Raw genomic sequence first — 23,067 nt, forward strand, 5'->3', positions numbered from 1 at the left:
TGCAACCCCACTGCACTATGTAGTTTCTGATTGCTTACAACTGTGATGGGGCTCAAGAATTTACATTTCTAGCAGGTTCCCAAATGTTGCTAATGCTGTTGGTACAGGGATCATATTTGAAAACCACTGTTTTAAAAACTGTATATTTGAGGCTGGGCGCGGTGGCTCACGCTTGTAATCCCAGCACTTTGGGAGGCCGAGGCGGGCGGATCACGAGGTCAGGAGATCGAGACCACGGTGAAACCCCGTCTCTACTAAAAGAATACAAAAAATTAGCCGGGCGTGGTGGCGGGCGCCTGTAGTCCCAGCTACTCGGAGAGGCTGAGGCAGGAGAATGGTGTGAACCCGGGAGGCCGAGCTTGCAGTGAGCCAAGATTGCGCCACTGCACTCCAGCCTGGGCGACAGAGCAAGACTCCGTCTCAAAAAAAAAACAAAAAACAAAAAAAAACTCTGTATTTGAAAATGTTAGAATTCTGTGCATTTTTCTAAAGTCATATTTTTTGACAGAGGAAAGGGGCCAAATTAAAAATTTTAAGATTTAATTTGGTCACGCTCAGTGGCTCACGCCCGTAATCCCAGCACTTTAGGAGCCCAGGGTGGGTGATTGTTTGAGTCCAGGAGTTCGAGACTAGCCTAGGCAACATGGTGAAACTCCTTCTCTACAAAAACAATACAAAAACTAGCTGGGTGTGGTGGTGTGTGCCTGTAGCCCCAGCTACTTGGGAGGCTGCAGTGGGAGAATCACCTGAGCCCAGGAGGTCAAGGCTGCAGTGAGTAAGCTAAGATCTCGCCAACGCACCCCAGCCAGGGCAACAGGAATGAGACCCTGTCTGAAAAACAAAAACAAAAACAAAACAAAACAAAACAAACAAACAAAAATTATGTTATGGAAAACTGCTAGTGTAATTCATTTTAAGTTCCCTATTTTTACCTTGCCTTGTTGAAGTTGCTTGTTTTGATTAAGCATTAAACTATAATTTTTAAAATTAAACTTTATTCTCAGTAGTTCTTACAAGGAATGAAAGTATATCATTTGCATCTAATACAATTATAAAAATATGCATAGGCTTTCTTTTATGAAGTTACTTTTACCAGTGCCTTTTCTTTGGCCCATTTTAAACACTTTGATAATTTCTATTATTATGGAGTAAAATGAACCATGCTGGTTCAAATGAATAGAATGTTTTACTCACTAGTTGGAATGGTCAGAAAATATTTAAAAGGTTTTAACAACATAGATCTTGGAAAGTGAGGTAAAGCAGTATTATAGGGGCATAAGTGTAGGGGAACAACTTTGTCATGGTACTCTGGTCACCTTGCATGTATCCATATAGGCAAAGACTTGGACCTCAGGACTGCAGCTTATCCGTGGCTTGACACACCTTGTGATTCTCCTGGAATATGTGAGGGTGAGAGGCCTCTAAGGAACTGCTATGAGGTCATCTCCCAATTTCCCATTCACCCCTCTATTTCCCCTACAAGTGTGTCATGAGACAGTTTCTCTTCACTTCCCTGGTTGTGATTAGGTATTAGACTTTTGACCCCACCCCACACCCTTAGAATAGAGCTACAGAATAGAAAACTGCTTAGCCATAGTTTTCACTGGGCCAGCTCCTTTTTTGTGTTACCATTTTTGATGTGCGGGACAAGCGTCCAGGCAGTTTACTCTTTGGCTAATCTTCTTTTCACTCTGTAAGTAATAAACTATCTAAATCTAATAAGCCATCTAAATTTTAAAATGGCTCATATGTCTCTTTACTGATAGAATTAGTGAGGCTTTGGCCTGGCTTTGGTAGGTATTTGTTCCCTGGACAGTAAGCAAACTTCCTTCCTTTTTTGGTATGCATGGAAAGGCATTTCATGGATATAGTTGGTAATAACCAAGCTTTTTTAAGGTTGATGAATAATAAAAATAAATAACGTCTACCAATTATTGAGTGCTTACGTACCAGCACATAGAAAGGCATATTTACAACTGCTTTTTATACAATTTTGTCTGTTTTTTTACAAATGAGAAAACTGAAACTTTTGACTGAATTTCCCAAGGTCACATAATACAGACCATTGTATTGTAACCTGGGAAGCCTGATACCAAAGGCCAGTCTCTTAAAACTATACTGCATATCATACAAATATATGCATGTGTGTATATTTATGTGTTGTGTGTGTACATACATGTATGTTTGTATTTACAGACCTATATTGTGTCATGAATGCATGCATGTCATACATTGATGGTAATTTACCAGTTTGGAATTGGGTACACAAAAATTAGGTTAACAATATAGGATCTATCACTATGTGATTCCTAATTATATTAAAAATGAATCTAGTCAGTAATTCATAACCTTGATTTGAGAATCAACAATTCTGTGACACTTGTGTTGCCCAGGGTATGAGAGAAGACAGAGTGGATTTCTTATCTAATAGTGAGAGGTAGTGCAACCTAGAAAGTTGACTACCTCTTAAGGGACAACTCGAAGAATTTACTAGTAATAACTCATATTTATTAAGAGCCTACTAAGTGATAGGTCCTATTCTGAGCCCTTTTTATGTATAAACTCATTTAATCCTCAAAAACAACCCTATATTATAATTGTTATTCCTGCTGTTGTTGAGTAACTTTCATTCCTTGGTTTTTCATGTGATAATTCAGACCTCCTGTTTTCCCAGACTCAGTACCTCGGTTCCATTACCTGTAAGACACGATTTGAATTTCTGCTCTTCATCAGGTGTTACAGTCTGTTTAGATCCCTTTCAAAGGATGATACCCAAAATCTGTAGTACAGATATGGACTGACATTTGCAGAGCAAAGCAAAAATTTCTCCTCTGTTGTTCTGTATATTATAGTTCTGTTAATGCAGCTTAAACCCACATAAGTTTATGGTGTTAAAATAGTACTGCAATTAAAATCCCTAAACCTGTTAAACACGTTCTACAGATGCATCTTTTCTCTCTTATTCTATACTTGGGTAGTTGGTTTGGAATCTGCTATAGAATGTTTACATTTATCCCTTTTAAATTTCTTCTTGTTAGATATCAAGTCTTTCGGGATCCTTATTGTGTTAAGTCAATGCTTTTGCTGTCCTTTGCAGCTTCATGTCATCTTCAAAGTTCGGGACATAAAATACCTTCATCTTGGCCTTACAGAATACCACTAGAGACATCCCTCTAGGCCTCATTCCATTAAGTGGTATACTCTGGGGGGTATTTGTTCCACTAGTTGCTAATTTAGCTAACTGAACTGGCTTGTATTTTTTTTAGTTTTGTTCTTTGAAAAATCATGAAGGGCATCATAAAATTATTTACTAATATCTAGTTAAGTATCAAGTCTACTTTTCTGATCTACAAGTCTTCTAAATACATTTTTAAAAAGAAACAAACCTAGTCTATAACATGTCTTATTATTTTTAGCTCATATATCCTAATCCTAAAGATCTCTACATCTCCTTATTGGTATTCACAAGTCAAATCTTTAATAATTTGTTTTAGAATGTTATCTGAAATTAACAGAAATCTTACCATATTGTAGAATTTACTGTCTTATTTTTGAAAATAGTCTTCAGTCCTGTGGCACTGGTAATGATTCAAGAATCTCATTTGCAGGCTGTTTTAAATATCTTGAAACGTAATTGTTTAGTCTGAGAGAGAGATGAATTTACGAAGTGACTAGGTCTCCTTTTTCAATCCCTTCTCTTATTTTTCGCATACATTTTCCTTTTCTGTTGTTCATCCTTCACTTTTTAGTCTACCATTCTCCTTGTTAAATCAGAAAATGAGAGTTGAGGGGGGTATGTTTTACAGAGCAACACATACAATTGAATTAATTGCATGTAAAGGAATATAGTAAATAAATGCTTATAGACGTCCAGGTAAAGTTAATTTTTGATCTTGAGTTTTGACAATTTGAATTGGAGGAAAGGAAGATCAGAGAAGAAAGGTTATAGACAAAATGTAACGTGTGGTAAGAAAATATTTGGGAGATAGCAAGTTTTATATAGAGCTATAGTCATTACATGAGCATCATAAGCGTAAAAGGTCATTGTGGGAAAGAATGGGAATTAGTGAAAGTGGGGATATTGGGAAGCGGCAATTTAGTACAGTGAGACGTAAGTCCTATATTCTTAACACCTCAAGCTGTATATTGTGTAGAACTTTATACTTTAGAGAATCACTTTCAGGTAAACTTCTGAGATAAGTGGGGTATTCTTATTTTATGAATGAAACAATTAATATTTCGATTAAGAAAGGCTGGTACCTATTATTCCACCTAATAATATAATTTAAGATCCAGGTGGGACTAAAACTCATTACCTTATATTTCCAAAGTCTGTTCTTCACTGATATGTTTTATCTCTATTGCCTCACTGCTACCGTAGTACTACTGTAGTACAATATCACTTATAGTTTATCGTGTTTTTATGTACATTGTCTGATTTGATTCTCAAAAACCTCAGCTACAATAATATCTGAAGAATAAAGTACAGGTATTATTATGATCTCATTCTGCAAATAAGGAAAACAAAGATTGAGAAGGTAAAGTTAACGAGGACTGCTTTCTTAACCCCATTACCTATTTTTTCTATCTACTTGCCTTTCCTGTTATTCATTCTTCACTTTTAAGTCTGGATTTTAACTTTTTCATAAAACTGAGGCTAAAAGAAGTTACATAGGTTAAAAAGGTCAACACTGGAATAACTAACAGAATGTGTACAGATCTAAACTTATGCCTTCTGATTGCCATCTACTTAGTAGTATGTATTGTGTTCTGGAAAAAAAGTACCTACTGGAAGACCCAGAAGCTTCTTGGGACTTGTTTATACCATGACTGCAATAACATTTGAGAATTCTTCTAGTAGATAGGTGTGAGATTATTTGCAGAGCTCAGCAGTGGAGGCTGTTATCAGCTGGAAAGTGGCCATATTAACATAATTTATTAACTGATTTAAAATTCATTGTGAAATAAGTATGAAACAATTATGTACGTGACAAAGATAAAAATTTCAAGAGTTGGATTTTTTCCACTTAAAATGTGTAATAATGAAGTGCTATACTCTCTCAATAGTGTTCAAAATGTTTGAATTGATGGTTTTAAGATGGAAACCAAATGTATTTTTTTGTTATTGCCATAACTTGTCATTGAAATATGAGTGAGACGGGAAGGAAATAGCTTATATTGTATACATGTCCTGTATTCCTTTTGTCTACTCTAAGCAGCTGCTACAGTCCATTCTGAAATATCCATGTATTAGTTCTTAAGGTTACTGTAACAAATTACACAAACTCAGTTGCTTCAAACAAAACAAATGTATTCTGTCACAGTTTTGGAGGCCAGAAGTCTGAAATTTGTGTCAGTGGGCTAAAATTAAGGTGGCAGGACCATGCTCCTTCCAGAAGCTCTACGGAAGAATCTGTTCTTGGCTCTTCTAGCTTCTGGTGACTGCCAGCATTCCTTGGTTTGTGGCTGGAGCACTCTAGTCTCTGCCTGTTTAGTCACGTGACCTCCTGTCTGTGTCACGTCTCCTTCTGCCTTCTTATAAGGTATATGTTGATTGCATTTTGGGCCCACTTGGATAGTCCAGGATCATGTCCCCATCTCAAAAATTTTTAATCCTTTCCAAAGTCTCTTTTGCCATATAAAGTAATATTCACAGATTCCAGGGATAGGGATGTGAATGTCATTTGGGGAGTCATTATTCTGCCTACCATAGTCTTTATTGTCTCTCCACTTTCTTTTCTTTCTCATCCCTTTTCTTCCCTGCTGTTTTTATTCTTTATCATCTTCCAGAAGCACAAAGCGGCAAGTAGATTGAGTGGGCATGATCTGAATTAATGATCAAGAGTTGAGGCTGGGTGTGGTGGCTCATGCCTGTAATCCCAGCACTTCGAGAAGCGAAGCGGGTGGATCACTTGAGGTTGGGAGTTTGAGACCAGCCTGGCCAACATGGTGAAACCTTGTCTCTACTAAAAATATAAAAATTAGCCAGGCGTGTTAACAGGTGCCTGTAATCCCAGCCACTTGGGAGGCTAAGGCAGGAGAATCACTTGAACCTGGGAGGCAGAGGTTGCAGTGAGCCAAGATCATGCCCCTGGATTCCAGCCTGGGCGACAGAGTGAGATTCCATCTAAAAAAAAAAAAAAAAAAAGAGTTGAGTGGTTATGGTATATATAGATCAGTAAGTGAGCCTTATTGCCTTCATTATGGAACTTTGGATTCTGTTCATAATTAATTAAATTAATTAGTGGTAATGGTACCTTCATTAAATGCAGCACCCTCTATCAAAGCAGTTATTGAAATTTTGGGTAAAGTGTGTTAACATGAAATTTCTGCCCAATTAAAGCATCTGTTGGTTGGCAAATAGTGTTGTTTGTTCTACATATAATTTTACTTTAAGCAAGTTTTTCCCCTCATATTTTCATTTTATTTCAGTGATAGCTCAGACTTGAATTTAATGCAAGGGAAACAAAATGAAAAAGTTGGGAGAGTTTTGATCCAAAAGTCCGTTGTCAGAGATTTTTTTGGTTCGGGGCATCTCATGTAACCTTTTGGGCTTCCATTTCCTAATATCTATAATAAATAAGTTGAATGATATGATTGTTAAATACCTTCTAAGTTCGAAAACCTATAGTTCTAGTATTTACTATGAAGTATTTAAAAACCAATGAACAGGCAAATAAATTACAAATCTGATTATTCTGTACTATTTGAAAAGCAGTGTTATTGACACGATTACTTTGAAATAACTGTCTATGCTTTTTTATTTTTCTGTAGATGGACCACACATCCCCGACCTACATGCTTGCTAACTTAACCCACTTGCATTCTGAACAACTTCTGCAGGGCTTGAATCTTCTTCGCCAACATCACGAACTCTGTGACATCATTCTTCGAGTAGGTGATGTTAAAATTCATGCTCACAAAGTGGTACTTGCCAGCGTCAGCCCATATTTCAAAGCTATGTTCACTGGAAACCTTTCTGAAAAAGAGAACAGTGAGGTTGAGTTTCAATGCATTGATGAAACTGCTCTCCAGGCCATTGTGGAGTATGCCTATACAGGGACTGTTTTTATTTCTCAGGACACAGTTGAATCTCTCCTGCCAGCAGCAAACCTACTCCAGATAAAACTTGTCCTGAAAGAATGTTGTGCATTTCTTGAAAGCCAACTTGATCCTGGTAATTGTATTGGAATTTCTCGTTTTGCAGAAACATATGGTTGCCGTGACCTTTATTTGGCAGCCACTAAATACATATGCCAGAATTTTGAAGCTGTTTGCCAGACTGAAGAGTTTTTTGAGCTTACACATGCTGACTTGGATGAAATTGTTTCCAATGACTGTTTGAATGTAGCTACCGAAGAGACTGTTTTTTATGCATTGGAGTCTTGGATCAAGTATGATGTACAAGAACGCCAGAAATACTTAGCACAGTTACTAAACAGTGTACGATTGCCATTGTTGAGTGTTAAGTTTCTCACTAGACTATATGAAGCAAATCATCTCATTCGTGATGATCGCACTTGTAAACATCTTCTGAATGAAGCCCTAAAGTACCACTTTATGCCTGAACATAGACTCTCTCATCAGACAGTCTTGATGACACGACCTCGCTGTGCTCCCAAAGTACTTTGTGCCGTAGGAGGGAAATCTGGACTCTTTGCCTGTTTGGATAGGTAAATAGAAGGCTTTCCTAAATGAATGATGCTAATTGATTTTATGCTTTTTAAATGTGCAGATTTTCTATATTTTAAAAATAGTTTGATTTCCCTTTTTACTTTTCTTTGCTTCTTTTTAGTTTTTATTCTTCCTAAAGTACTTACATGATTGTTTTTATTATATTGTCATTCATTCTCTACAATACTCTCAATTATTAACCACCTCCCCAAGTGCACACTTTATCCACCTGGTTACTCACAAACTTTTATTCCATTTTATGTCTTTTTTTTTTTCTTTCTGGAACCATTTACATGTTTATTTGAGTCAGACCACATCAGAAGAGATTTATTATTGTCATTTATATCAGAAGATACCAGAGAAGAGAACTAGGAACCTGTGGTGAGGGAAATGGGGACAGGAATGGGTTTGAATGAAAACAGTGCATTAGAAGTGCTACCAAAGAAATGAGAAAAAATAGGATACTGATATAAATTATGTACTTTGAGTGTAATTTGTTTTCTTCAGTGTATTTTTAAAAGACAGCATTAAGAAGTATGTTTTTTCCCCCTAATAACTTAGAGTAGGAATTGTCAGACTTTTTCTATAAAAGACCAAACAGTAAATATTTTAGACTTTGTGAGCCATGTAATCTTTGCGCCATCTGCTTAACTCTGCCATTGTAGTGTGAGAGCAGCCATAGATAATACATAAGTGAACGAACATAGATGTGTTCCAATAAAACTTTATTTATAAAAATAGCTAGTGGGCTAAATTTGACCCATGGTGATAGCTTGCCAACCCTTAATTTGGTGCATGATACTAGTAACTTTTATACGTTGAAAATATAGCTTGAAGTTATTTTTGCTTTTTCTTAGATAGGATTGCTTCATGAAAACTTTTGTGTTTAATATATATTTTTTAATACTGTGGATTTCTGACCATTTCCAAAAATTTGGTAGATTGCTTTTCCCTTTCCAATGTTAGGAAACTTGATGTTTCATCAATGGCAACTGATAAATTCTGCACCTTTAAAAAAGTCTCAAAATACCTGTAATCTCAGCACTTTGGGAGGCCAACACAGGAGGATCACTTGAGGCAGAAGTTTGAGACAAGCCTGGGCAATATAACGAGATCCTGTCCCTACAAAAAATTTAAAATATTATCTGGGCATGGTGTTGCATTTCTGTAGTCCCAGCTACTCAGGAGGCTGAGGCAGGAGGATTGCTTAGGCCCAGGAGTTTGAAGTTGCAGTGAGCTATGAATGCACCATTGCACACTAACCTGGGTGACAGAATGAGACCCTGTCTTGAAAAAAAAAAAAAGTCTGATAATACATTTATTTCTTTATTTATTTTATTTATTTTTTATTTTTTATTTTTTGAGACAGAGTTTGGCTTTTGTTGCCTAGACTGGAGTGCAGTGGTGCAATCTCAGCTCACTGCAACCTCCACCTCAAGTGATTTTCCTGCCTCAGCCTCCCAAGTAGGTAGGATTACAGGCATGTGCCACCATGCCCAGCTAATTTTGTATTTTTAGTAGAAACGGGGTTTCACCATGTTGGTCAGGCCGGTCTCGAACTCCTGACCTCAGGTGATCCATCCGCCTTGGCCTCCCAAAGTGCTGGGATTACAGGCAAGAGCCACTGTGCCCAGCCTCATAATACATTTTAATTGTAACCTAAAACTAGTATTGTTGAGACTGGGCTACACATAGAACATTAGTTATGTTAGCTACACGAATTGATTGTTTAACTCTTATTCTGAAACGCACTGGTTACTGGCATAAAGTAAATTATATTAGTAAATATTATGACAAAAATTTTCAAATGTGTATTTATAGTGTAAAAATTTTTGAGCAGTTGACTTATTTTCTCAACTATTAAAAATAACAAATTATTGAAGAATAATAAGACCTGTTCGTATCTTTAGACACAGTAATCTTTTGTCATAGAATCTTTCATAATAAAATTTTAAAAATTAAAAGTAATATTTGCATAGAGCTGTTTATTGCAGCATTATTATAACTCCGGAAAAATTAAAACCAACCTGAATGATCATTCAGTTTAACTCTACAAAAGATATTAAACACCTGTGCATCAGATATATTGCTAGATAATTGACCTTCAACAAGTTCACAATTTAGTAAAGGAGGCATATAGAAAATAATACATAATGTTTATGCAACGATCAAGATAATTTTATAGAAACATTAAAGAGAGCCATTTATCCCATCTGGGGGATTTAGGGAAGAGAAATTGTAGAGAACTTCATGTACAAGTTGAGTGTTGAATGCTAAGCAAGAATCAAGCAGAGAAAGAAGAAAGGTCACGAGGAATGTACAAAGACACAGTGGCATGATACATTACGGGATATTCAGGAAACTAAAAGCTGATTGGTATTCAGAAGTAAAGGGTTCTAACCAAGAAGTGTCAAGCAGTGGTCTTTGAACCAAGTCAAAGAAGTTATTGTATGCCGTGATTTAAAAAAAAAAAAAAAGACTTTTATGTGGGTTGCAAAACCATTCTAAGGAGGTTAGTGAAATTATCAGATTTGTATATTAGATGATTATGGCTGTATTATGGGAAAAATTGAGAGGCCAGGATTAATATCAGATTGATTAAATAAGATGTTATTGTAGAACCTCTTATCTAATATAGGTAAGAGATGATGAGATCCTAAATTAGGGTACAAGTAGTAAAGATAGAGAATGGGGCATTCGTTTTAAAAAATGTTTTAAGAGAGTAAATTGACAGGATTTGGTGTTTGAATGGATATGAGGGAGGGATGATGAGGAAGAGGGAGGAATCCAAGATGAATGAGTTCTTTTGATTAGATGATTACATGGGTGGTTCATATATGCAGAGAGAGAGAGGGAATATGGGAGGAGAAGCCACTTTCAGGGGAAAAGTTTTGGACACATTGAGTTTGAAGTGCCCATGAAATATCCAGGTAAAGAATATTCTATGGTAGCTGGATATGAGTGCACAGCTCAAAGAAGAGCTCAGGGCTGGAAATTTGAAAGTCATCAGCATATAGTATAGTTTAGATGTATGAATTAAAACTATGAAGTCTTTGATGGAGTTATTGACAGTTTAAATGTTCCTCCTTTTGCCTGGTGAGAAAATATAGAGAGGAAAAAGGATTGATTGTGAATGAAAATCTGGGGAACATTAATGTTTAAGATGAGAGCAGCAGGAACAATTTTTGCGGTAGGAGAACCAGGTGAATAGTGTCATAAAAGCCAAGGAATTTGTGTGTCAAGAAGGAAGGAATGTGATCAGCTATGTAAAATGCACTGGAAAGATCCAGAAAGATAAAAATGGAAAGGTGGCTCTTAAACTTGGCATTATGGAGAACATAATGACTTTTGGTGGGTAATTTTTTTTTTTTTTTTTTTTTTTTTTGAGACAGTTTTGCTCTTGTTGCCCAGGCTGGAGTGCAGTGGCGCAATCTCGGCTCACCGCAACCTCCGCCTCCCAGGTTCAAGCAATTCTCTTGCCTCAGCCTCCCGAGTAGCTGGGATTACAGGCATGCACCACCATGCCCAGCTAATTTTGTATTTTTAGTGGAGACAGGGTTTCTCCATGCTGAGGCTGGTCTCGAACTACTGACCTCAGGTGATCCGCCCTCCTCGGCCTTCCAAAGTGCTGGGATTACAGGCGTGAGCGACCATGCCCAGCCTTGGTGGGTAATTTCAAGCAGAGTTGTAGAAATGCTGTAGATACATTATAGTGGGCTGAGAAGTGAATACAAAGTAAGGAAATAAACTGAATGAAGACTTTTCTTTTAAGAATCTTGCTAGAGATAGGAAGGAGAGAGTTAAGGCAGTAACTGATAACCTCAGGGGAAGTTTTGTATGGTTTTATTTTATTCTTGAAGAGAGAGACATGAGTTTTTTTTGTTTGTTTGTTTGTTTGGAGACGGCGTCTTGCTGTGTCGCCCAGGTGTCTCACTCTTGCCCAGGCTGGAGTGTAGTGGCATGATCTCAACTCACTGCAACCTCTGCCTCCTGAGTTCAAGCAATTCTCCTGCCTCAGCCTCCTGAGTACCTGGGATTACAGGCATATGCCACCACACCCAGCTAATTTTTGTATTTTTAGTAGAAACAGGGTTTCACCATTTTGGTCAGGCTGATCTTGAGCTCCAGACCTTGTGATCCACCCGCCTCAGCCTCCCAAGTATTTTTATAATTAGATGAATAAAGAGATAAGTAAAGAGGGATAGGGTAAAGATATAAGATAGATGAATGCTCATTGATGAAGCAAGATCTTAGAGGAAATAGAAGAGATTGATATCAAAAGCAATCATAGAAAGTTGTGAATAGGAGAAAGAGAGACTCTTTATGCCTCAAGACAATTGAGTTTTACTGGCTGGGGGAGGGGTGAAAGCAAGGGTTTAAAACAGCACTTGTCCAGTGGCTTTAGTTTTTTTCTTTAATTAAGAGAGGAGGCCTGCTAGAGAAGAAAGTGGGGATTGGGTAGGTAACTTAAGAAAATTGAGGAAGCTCTGAGAACTGTATTGTTTCTACTTGTACATAAGGAGTCATAAGGATGGCAATACATTGAAAGCATTTTTTGAATAGTTGTGCAAATATGTTAAATGTTGAATGGACATTCAGCCACGTCACTCCTCTCAACACTATAAACCACAGGTCTAATTCAAGAATGAAACTCTTATTAGAACTGATTATTATTGCCCTCTGCTATAGTTTAAATGTGTCCCTCCAAAATTCATGTGTTGGAAACTTAATTGCTGTTGGAACAATGTTAAGAAACGGGGCCTTTAAGAGGTGATTAGGCCATGAGGGCTCTGTTCTCATGAAAGGATTAATGCTATTATTGTGGGAGTAGGTTAGTTATCTCAGGAGTGGGCTCCTGATAAGAAGATAAGTCTTGCTTCCATTTTCTCTTTGTCTCACATACATACTCACTTGCATTTCATGTGATGTCTTCCATCATGGGATGACCCTTCCCAGATGCAGGCATCATGCTCTTGGACTTTACAGCCCCCAGAACTGAAAGCCAAATAAACTTCTGTTCTTTATAAATTACCCAATATTTTCTTACAGCAGCAGAAAATGGGCCAAGGCAGAAAACTGGTACCAAAAAGTGGGGCCATTATTACAACAAATATCTGAAAATATGGAAGTGACTTTGGAGCTGGTTAATGGGTAGAGGCTGGAAGAGTTTTAAGTAGGAGTCCGGAAGAAGCCTAGACTGCCGTGAATCGAATGTTAAGGGTGATTCTGGTGAGGGTTCAGAAGAAGAGAGCCATAGGGAAATTCTGGAACTTTTTAGAGACAACTTAAGTGGGCATCATCAGAATGTTGATAGAAATGTGCACAGTAAAGCTATTCTGATGAGGTCTCAAGCAGAAACTGAGAGTAAAGGCCATCCATGTTATATATTATCAAAGACGCTTGCTGAATTGCATCAGTTTCCTAGGACTTTATGGAATGCAGAACTTCAGAGCGATGAACATTCAGGCTGCTTTGTGGCTGCTTTTAACTGCATATAGTAAGGTGCGAGAGGGAAGGAATGACTTAAAAATGGAATTTATAATTAAATGGTAAGTGGAACAGAAAGACTTGGAAAATTAGCAGCTTGACCATGTAAAAAGTGAAAAGGTATCTTTTAGGAAAGTAAACCAAGGATGTGTGCTAAAGAGATGAGTGTGGTTACAAGGGGACCAAGTGCTAGTCAGGACAATGGGAGAAAGGCCCTGAAGGCATTTTAAGATCTTCGAGGCTGTGCCTCCCGTTGTAGTCTCAGAACACTAGGAGGGCAGAACGGTTTGGGGGGATCAGCCTGGGACACCCTCCAGATGCTCACTGCCCATGGCCACCTTGGGAATCTGCTCTCCACATTCTAGTGTAGCTTCCCCAGCTGTGGCTCAGATAGGCCTAGACATGGCTCAGGCTGCTACTCTAGATGGCGCAAGTAGTAAGCTCTGGTGTTGGCCATGTGATGTTAACGCAGGCTTGCAGACTACAAGAGTTATGGGGGCATGGCTACCTTCTTCTCCTACTGTAAGAGTGTTGCAGATAACACAGGGGGCAAGCAGAAACCTGTCCTGAGGCAGAAGCACTACAGAGCACCCTCACTAGGGCAATGGCTAGGGGAGTCATGGGAATGGGGCCACCCCCAAAAACCACAGAACTGTGGTGCAAGTAGTGTGCAACGTCAGCCTGTCAGAACTGTAGGCACAAGATTCCAACCAGTGAGAGCTGCATGGGCTAAGCCCAGCAAAGTCATGGGGGCAGAGCTGCCAGAGGTCTTGGGGGCCCAACTCCTGCCACAGTGTATCCAGGAAGTAGGACATGGGGTTGAAGGAGATTATTCACCAGCTTTAAGACTTAATGTTTTCACCTGGGTGCAGTGGCTCACGCCTGTAATCCCAACACTTTGGGAGGCCAAGGTGGGCGGATCACGAGGTCAGGAGATCAAGACCATCCTGGCTAACACAGTGAAACCCCGTCTCTACTAAAACAAAAAATTAGCCAGGCGTGGTGGCGGGTGCCTGTAGTCCCAGCTACTCGGGAGGCTGAGGCAGGAGAATGGTGTGAACCCAGGAGGCGGAGCTTGCAGTGAGCCGAGATCGCACCACTGCACTCCAGCCTGGGTGATAGAGCGAGACTCCGTCTCAAAAAAAAAAAAAAAGAAACTTAATGTTTTCCTTGTTGGGTTTTGGACTTACTTGGGGCCTCTTACTCTTTGTATTTCCTATTTCTCCGGGTTTTGGACTTACTTGGGGCCTCTTACTCCTTGTATTTCCTATTTCTCCCTTTTGGAAGGAGAATATCTATTCTCTGCCTTTCTTACCACTGTGTTTTGTAAGTAAATAACTTGTTTTGATTTCACAGGCTCACAGCAGGAAGGGAATTTGCCTCAGGATGTATCATGCCTTGACTCTCCTTCATATATGATTTAGATAGACTCTGGACTTTGGACTTTTGAGTTGATGCCGGAATGAGTTAAGACTTTTGGGGCTATTGGGATGGAATGAATATATTTTGCATGTGAGAAGGACACAAATTTTGAGGGCCATGGGCAAAATTCTATGGTTTGAAAGTGTTCCCTAAAAGTTCATATGTTGGAAACGTAATTGCCATTGAACAGTATTAGGAGGTGGGGCCTTTAATAGGTAACTAGACCCTGAAGGATCCGCCCTCTTGAAGGGGTTAATACCATTATTGTGGGAGTGAGTGAGCTATTTCGAGAGTGGGCTCTTGATAAAAGGATAAGTCCGGCTGCCATTTTCTCTGTCGTGTGCGCAGGCTTGCTAGCTATCCATGTGATGTCTTCCACCATGAGATGACTCTTCCCAGATGCTAGCACCATATTCTTGGACTTCCCAGACTCCAGCACCTTGAGCCAAATAAACTCCTGTTCTTTATAAATTACCCAGTCTGTAGTATTCTGTTATATCAGCAGAAAATGAACTAAGACACCGTCAAAAGACCATAAGGACTAATGACATTATATGTTGTATGTATTTAGCTAAATCATCTCCAGAAATCCATAACTTCTAGATAATCCATCATCATAACCTTTAGTCTTACTATCACTGAGAAGTCTTACTATCATACCAACCAATTTTCCAATTCTCTGACATCAACTAGGTATTTAACAATTCAATTCTGGGCCGGGCGCAGTGGATCACGCCTGTAATCCCAGCACTTTGGGAGGCCTAGGCAGGCGGATCACAAGTTCAGGAGTTCGAGACCAGCCTGGCCAATATAGTGAAACCCTGTCTCTACTAAAAATACAAAAAAAAGTTAGCTGAGTGTGGTGGTGCATGCCTGTAATCCCAGCTACTGAGGAGGCTGAGACAGGAGAATTACTTGAACCTGGGAGGTGGAGGTTGTGGTGAGCCAAGATCGTCCCACTGCACTCCAGCCTGGGTGACAGAGTGAGACTCCGTCTCAGAAAAAACAAACAAACAAACAAACAAAAAAATTCAATTCTGACACTAAGTCTTAAGAGTTAACCATATCCTACAGGTTAAGGGCTCAGTCCTAGACTGTTCCTACTTCAGATGCCAACCTTTGTTATTACTGGTGACTTCAACACATTCAAAAATCTTGGTTCACACATTCTACTGTTTGACAGTGGTTTTTTCTTGCAAGCTTATTTCTTTCAGTGCACACCCTCCAATGAGTCTTTGTCCCTTTCAGGATTCTTCATCCATTGGCCCCATAACCAGTTAGGAGAACTGATTGCTCTCGAACCACCACATGTTCTTATCTTCCCAGCTTACCTAGCTTAGATTGGAGAAACATCACAGTCATCATTCCTTTAAATACTCCACGGCCCCTTTGCCTTTCTGTTCCTCCATCATACTCATCTAGTTAAATTCAATTCTCCACTTATGCCATGGCTACATCTGAGCAGCAGAATATAACTAGAGAAACCTACATACCCATTTTAACTTGTCTCACATGGGGCCTTTAGCACTCCCCAGTAACTGCTCTACATTTCCTTAATCAGTTTATTTTTTGACTCCCTCATGTCTCACACCTTCTGCTCTCTTAAAAACATCCACAACCCCTTCCCCTTACCTCTTATTCTACGGAAAAGATGGAAGCAACCAGAAGAGAACGACCTCATCTTCCCAACACCAAATCTGCCAAGTTATTTCTAAGACCAACCCTTCCACCTCTCTACTTATTCACTAGATTTCATTCACTCTCCATTACACAAAGACTTTGCTTTTCCATTTATCCTATCTCTCTCCTACATCATCATCTTCTCCCTTTGTACTATATGTATCATTACCATCAGCATGCAAACACATTTTGGTTTAAGCTTCCAGGTTAAATTAATCCCCTCTGGTCCCATGGTCTTTCTCTGCCCCACTTCATAGCTATCTGCTCATATTTATTTTACTCATTATAGTAAACATCGTTGGAAAATTATACCCCCTGTTTTCACTTCCTTATCTCCCATTCTCTTTTAAACCTTGTTAGGGTCAAACTACTCCATCATATATCATTGCATCAAATTCATATTTTTAAAACAAGTATTATAACAAAAACTGACTTTAAATAGGAATTCTGTAACTATTGAGTGAATGAATATAGCGTGATTATACTGGATGGAGGACTTTTTTTATGCTGTTACATTATTGAGTTTGGGGACATTAGCTACCTTTTCCCAACTTTTGGGGGGGTAAAATTATATATATATTTATATATATACAAATATATATATATATTGTATATATATAAATATATATATTTGTATATATTTTTATATATAAATATATATATTTGTATATATAAATATATATTTAGATATATATTTTTATATATTTAGATATATTTTTATATATATACATGCAAAAGATTGTATAGTATATGGGTGCAGGGTATCAAGAATAAATACTCAAGTACCTATCAACCAGCTTCACAGACTATTAACAATACTTCTGAAGTCCCCCTGTGCCCCTCCTTGCTGCCATCTCCCTTCCTCCAGAAGTATCCACTGTCCTGACTTTTTATGAACTATTCCCTTGCTTTTTATTATAATTTTGCCACATATTAAATGTGCCTCAATATATTGTTAGGTTTTACACATTTTAATGTAAGTTCAGTAATATATATTATTCAGATGTTTTTTCACTGAACAATGTTTGTGAAATTCATCTGTGAGATTGCATGAGGAAATGGTTCACTTCATATGTTATATAGTGTATGAGCATAATTTATCTTTCTACAATAAAAATTTTAATTTTAATTATTAAAGTGTTACACACACGCAGAAAAATGTACAAATCCCAAATGTACAGCTCAGTGAATTACCACAAGTAAACATTACAAAGCAGTTCAAGAAATACAGTATGACCAACACTCAAAAGCCACCCTTGAGCTCACTTCTTGTCGTCCCCAAAGGTGACCAGTATCCTCATTCCTAATCCAGAGATTCGTTTTACCTGTTTTTGAACTTAGTTGATATCCTTTTGAATTTGGCTTTTTTATCTCAACATTATGTGTGTGAGATTCCCCCAGCGACATGTAGCTATAGTTTGTTCCTTTCATTGCCATATAGTATTCTCTTTTATGATATGGCACAATTTATCCATTTTATCGTGGATGAACATTTGGATTGTTTCCACTTTGGAGTTGTTGCAAATAATACTGTAGTAAACACTCTTGGACATATATGTATGCATGCCTTTCTCATCAACAGAGTTGCTCAGGCAGGACACATAAAGTACACTTTAACCATTCTCCTTTTGGTGGATGATTGTGTTTTGCTTCTGTGAACATTTGTGTATATTTATCTAGATGCAAAATTATAATAGACATTCAGAAGAGTAGATACATGGGAATGTAATCACTGAGTCAGGACACATGTATCTTCAACTTTTTTAGATAAAGTAAAATTGTTTTCCAGAGTAATTTATACAAGTTTACACTCTCACCAACAGAGTATGCATTTCTTGCTACACATTCTTGCCAACACTTATTATCTGACTTTACATTTTTTGCCACTTTGGAAGGTGTGTCATGGTTTATTGTGGTTCTAATTTTTGTGTCCCTGATTACTAATAAGATTAAACATATCTGTCTTTATGGGCCACTTTGGTTTTTAAATTTTATATTTTTTCTGCTTATTCTTTAGTGTGGAGATGTACTTTCCTCAGAATGACTCTTGGATTGGTTTGGCACCCCTAAACATTCCTCGCTATGAATTTGGAATATGCGTTTTAGACCAAAAAGTATATGTTATAGGTGGTATTGAAACCAATGTGCGTCCTGGCCTCACTATCAGAAAACATGAAAATTCAGTAGAATGCTGGAATCCTGATACAAATACTTGGACTTCTCTAGAGAGAATGAATGAAAGCCGAAGTACTCTTGGAGTAGTAGTACTTGCAGGAGAACTTTATGCCTTAGGTGGTTATGATGGACAATCTTATTTACAATCTGTAGAGAAGTACACGCCCAAAATAAGAAAATGGCAACCTGTGGCACCAATGACTACAACAAGAAGTTGTTTTGCTGCAGCGGTATTGGATGGAATGATGTATGCCATTGGTGGGTATGGTCCTGCCCACATGAACAGGTATTTAACTTAATAATTAAACTGCATATGTTTGTGGATTTTTAAAAGTCTCATTAGCAATGATTTCTGAGTTTTAAACAATTTGTGTGTATGAATGAACTTCCAGCATTTGGGAAACTTAATCTGCTCCATAGATATAATTGTAATTGTTTTACATGGAAATTTAATACAAACCTAACAATCAGATCTTCTCATTAAATTTTATGCTCATTCACTATAAATGGACTAGATTTTAAAACTCAGAAACCTAAAAATAAGATGAAGTTAGACAACTTTAGATTTTGTGTGATGTGTACATCTATGTGCACAGTATGTAAATTGTCTTTTATTGTATTGCTTAATAGAATAAAGAAGTAGAAATTTAATTCCTGTATATCTGTACAATATTATAGCACATCATAAACTTAAAACCTTATTTAAATATTCCTTTCTGAATTCTTTCCTGTGATCATACATGTATCATCAGGTATTTGACTTGTGCTGGAGTTTGAATTTGTGATATCTGTATTCTGTAGTGTTATCTGAATAAAGGAGAAATATATATGAGAAAATAAAAGTATAAAGTAACTAGTTATATGAGAAATTAATCATAATTCTGAACCTTTATTGAAAATTGATGTTCCAGAGGTTTTATCTTTGGCCAGGTGTGGTGGTTCACGCCTGCAATCCCAATACTTTGGGAGGCTGACGTGAGAGGATTGCTTGAGCCCAGGAGGTTGAGGCTGCAGTGAGCCTTGAATGCACTACTATACTCCAGCCTGAGCAACAGAGTGAGACCCTGTCTCAAAAAAAAAAAAAAGAAAGAAAGAAAAGAAAAGATTGTATCTTTAGTAGTAATTCGAGTGGTTTTGTGTTATTTTGATTGTGAGTATTTTAATGAGAGGGCATACAGTCAGCGCTCCATATCCACGGGTTCTACATCCACAGATCCAACCAACTGTGGATCAAAAATATTTGAAAAAATTTACAATAATAAAAAGCAAAATAATACAGTATAACAGCTATTTGCATAGTATTATAAGTAATCTAGAGATGATTTAAAGTGTACAAGAGGATATGTGTAGCTTATATGCAAATATTATACTGTTTTATGTAAGGACCTTGAGCATCTGCAAATTTTGGTATCCTTGGGATGGGGTGGATCCTGGAACCAATCCTCCACAAATGCCGAGGTTTGTTGACTGAGAAAGTGATGGCACAACAGCATTTCATCTGTGAATTTTCATTTCTGTTGAAGCCAAAGTATTCCTCCTGTTATTTATTTATTTTTTGCCCTTAGTTGAAGGAAAAATATTTGGGACATAGACATGCATTTCTATTCTTTGAAAAGCTTCTGGCCAAAATTTGTAAGATAAAAGTTTAAGTATTTTAAATTTGATTATCTTGAAAATCTTGCTGCAGTGCATCAACTCTTCTTCAATGATTTTGGTCTAATGGATTCTATCTTGGAATTCTTTCAGAAACATTATTACCCAGTCTCTATTATGAACTCCAGAATGGTGTCACATCCTGTTAAATGCTTATGGTTTTTTCAGGAAATTAGGTTAGGGCCAGAACAAGCCCAACAATCTTACCTCTGTGCCTTTGTGCCCCTTCAGAGGAAACCATAGTCTTAAACAGCTGCTAGAATTTTCTAGGGAAGGCTTTTTGAAAATTCTGATTTAATTTGGATTCCATAATGCACCTAGAAATGCCACAGGTTCTCTGAAACACAGTCTTGACTCAAATTCCTGAGTACTCCTAAATCACCCTGAGATAATTATGATTAGCCAGTTTGTACTATGCAATCTACGATGATTACTTTGCAGTAAGCCACATGAATTCTCCTGTGAGGAAAAAAAATAAAAGTTTTTCTTTTCCCCACCTTCTCTTCCTCTTCTCTTTCCCTTAACTGTGTAGAAGATCCTAAAAACCTCTGTATTCAAGCCAGGCATGGGGGCATGTACCTTTAGTCCTAGCTACTCAGGAGGGTGAGGCAGAAAGATCACTTTAGCCCCGGAATTTGAGGCTGCAGTGAGCTATGATTGTGCCACTGCACTCCAGCCTAGGTGACAGAGTGAGACCTGCCTCAAAAATAAATAAATAAAATTTAGGAACAAAAAAATCTGTATTCAATTAGTGGTTTTCAAAGTCACGTGCATACTCATTTGACTTTATTCTTACATGAATCCCTTGAGGTTGCACTATCCTCATTTTTGCAAGTGAGAAGAAATGACATATTCAGGATTACACAAATCCACAGCAGTAGGGCTAAGGTTCATTCACCCTAGGTATACAGAATTAGCACTTGAACCCAGGTCTTCTGACTCCAAGTTCTATGCTCTTAATATACTTTGCTGCTTGTACCATATAATGGAATAGCATATGGAATTGCACCTTCTTTACAAGGTAAGCTTTTATCCTTGCAATCTTATCAGCAAAACCTAAGCATTTGTGGCAGACTACTCTTGTTTGATATATCTCTATTATGTGAACTTTTAAAGCTGTAGTGGGTTTTAGTTTTGCTTTGACAGGAAGAATGACACAAAAGATCTGTAAATTAAATTTTTTTTAAATATTTGCAGTGTGGAGCGTTATGATCCAAGTAAGGACTCCTGGGAGATGGTTGCATCCATGGCAGATAAAAGGATTCACTTTGGCGTGGGTGTCATGTTAGGCTTTATTTTTGTGGTGGGTGGACATAATGGAGTCTCACATTTGTCCAGCATTGAAAGATACGATCCTCATCAAAATCAGTGGACTGTGTGTAGACCAATGAAAGAACCTAGAACAGGTAATAAGAATTTATTAATTTCTAAACATATAAGGCAATGTTTTCTATAATGATGTGATTGCAATAATAGTTCCTTGGAATATAGCAGTAGGAATATTACTTGCCCAGAAAAAAAAAAAAGACTTGTATGTGGTAAACTTGAAAGACAATTAGCTAGACAAAAGTATATAGATTTCTTTATTGTGACTTTTATATGCCAACGTGCATATTATTGTTTCTCAAACTTGCTGAATACATTTTGGGAAATGCTTATACTAGAGTGTATATTTATAGAAGCTCTTTTTGTCCGTTTAACAAATGTCATCTTCTCATATGTTACATACATAAAATCCTCGGATTGTTCTGTTTTGTTTTCTATTGTACATCAGTAATCTGTATGTTCACTTTCAAATGTTCTTTCTTCCCCAAGGGGTATAGTTGATCAAAAAGGGCTGTATTTCAGAGTTCGTAGAAAAAAAACAAATCCACTTTTGTGGTTTAGGAGAAATTGTTATCTTTGAACTCAAACTCATCACATCATTTTAAGGGAAAAGTTTTAAGATACTGATGGAAATGCTTTAGGGAGCACTCCTCATACAGTTTGAATATTTCCTATCCAAAATGCTTAGGACCAGAAGTGTTTCAGGTTTTGGATTTGGGATTTTGGAATATTTGCATTATGCTTACCAGGTTGAGCATGCCAAGTTCAAAAATCTAAAGTGTGAAATGCTTAAGTGAACACTTTCTTTGAGCATCATATGGTGCACAAAAAGTTTCAGATGTTGGGCCAGGCACGGTGTGGCTCACGCCTGAAATCCTAGCACTTTGGGAAGCCGAAGTGGGAGGATCACTTGAGGTCAGGAGTTAAAGACCAGCCTGGGCAACATGTGAAACCCCATCTCTACTAAAAATGCAAAATTAACCTGGCGCAGTGGCACATGCCTGTAGTGTCAGCTACTCGGGAGGCTGAGACACGAGAATCGCTATAACCAAGATCGCGCCACTGCACTGTAGCCTGGGAGACAGAACAAGACTCCATATCAAAAATAAAGTTTCAGATGTTGGAGCACTTTGGATTTCATATTTTTGGGTATTGGATGTTCAGCCTATATTTATGATTAGAGAACCTTTTGAAACAAACATGCATGAGAAACTGAAAAGACAAGCTGAAATGAACTATTTTAGTGTTTACTATAATTTGTTTCTTTTGTATCCTTGAGAGGGAAAGCCACAGAAACAATGAGAACTTAAAAAATTGGAGTAAACTGTTTCTTTTTAGAACTATATAAGATAATATCTAAAGTAGAATTTTTCGAAGCATAAATTATGTCACTTTATTTTAAATATTTCAGTGTATTTGAAAACCTCATAAAATGATTTTTCTAGAATGAAATGAAATTAAAAAGCCTATGGAAAGATATATATTCCATTTTCCTGTAGTGAAGGGAAAGGAAGAGTAGAATTAGAGAGGAGAGGTAAAGGAAGACTTCAACTCTTGCTTTTATTTATTTTCTTTTAGTGTTTAGACAGGGTCCTACTCTGTCGAGCCAGGCAGGAGTGCAGTGGAACAGTCATAGCTCACCGCTGCCTC

The 23,067-nt window shown here is 37.6% G+C and overlaps 1 protein-coding gene across 3 annotated transcripts in view; it reads left to right on the forward strand.

Annotated features, from left to right (window-relative positions):
* Positions 1-23,067, forward strand: part of KLHL28 (kelch like family member 28) — a 37,692-nt gene that overhangs the window by 9,229 nt on the left and 5,396 nt on the right. For all 3 annotated transcript variants that reach the window (XM_055291447.2, XM_055291449.2, XM_055291448.2), the window contains exons 2-4: positions 6,775-7,673; positions 18,281-18,724; positions 21,289-21,497. In XM_055291447.2, the coding sequence (XP_055147422.1) occupies positions 6,775-7,673; positions 18,281-18,724; positions 21,289-21,497 (1,552 nt within the window). The remainder of the gene's footprint in view (positions 1-6,774; positions 7,674-18,280; positions 18,725-21,288; positions 21,498-23,067) is intronic.

The sequence above is a fragment of the Symphalangus syndactylus genome, chromosome 9 (assembly GCF_028878055.3).
Source record: "Symphalangus syndactylus isolate Jambi chromosome 9, NHGRI_mSymSyn1-v2.1_pri, whole genome shotgun sequence".
Taxonomy (NCBI): Eukaryota; Metazoa; Chordata; class Mammalia; order Primates; family Hylobatidae; genus Symphalangus; species Symphalangus syndactylus.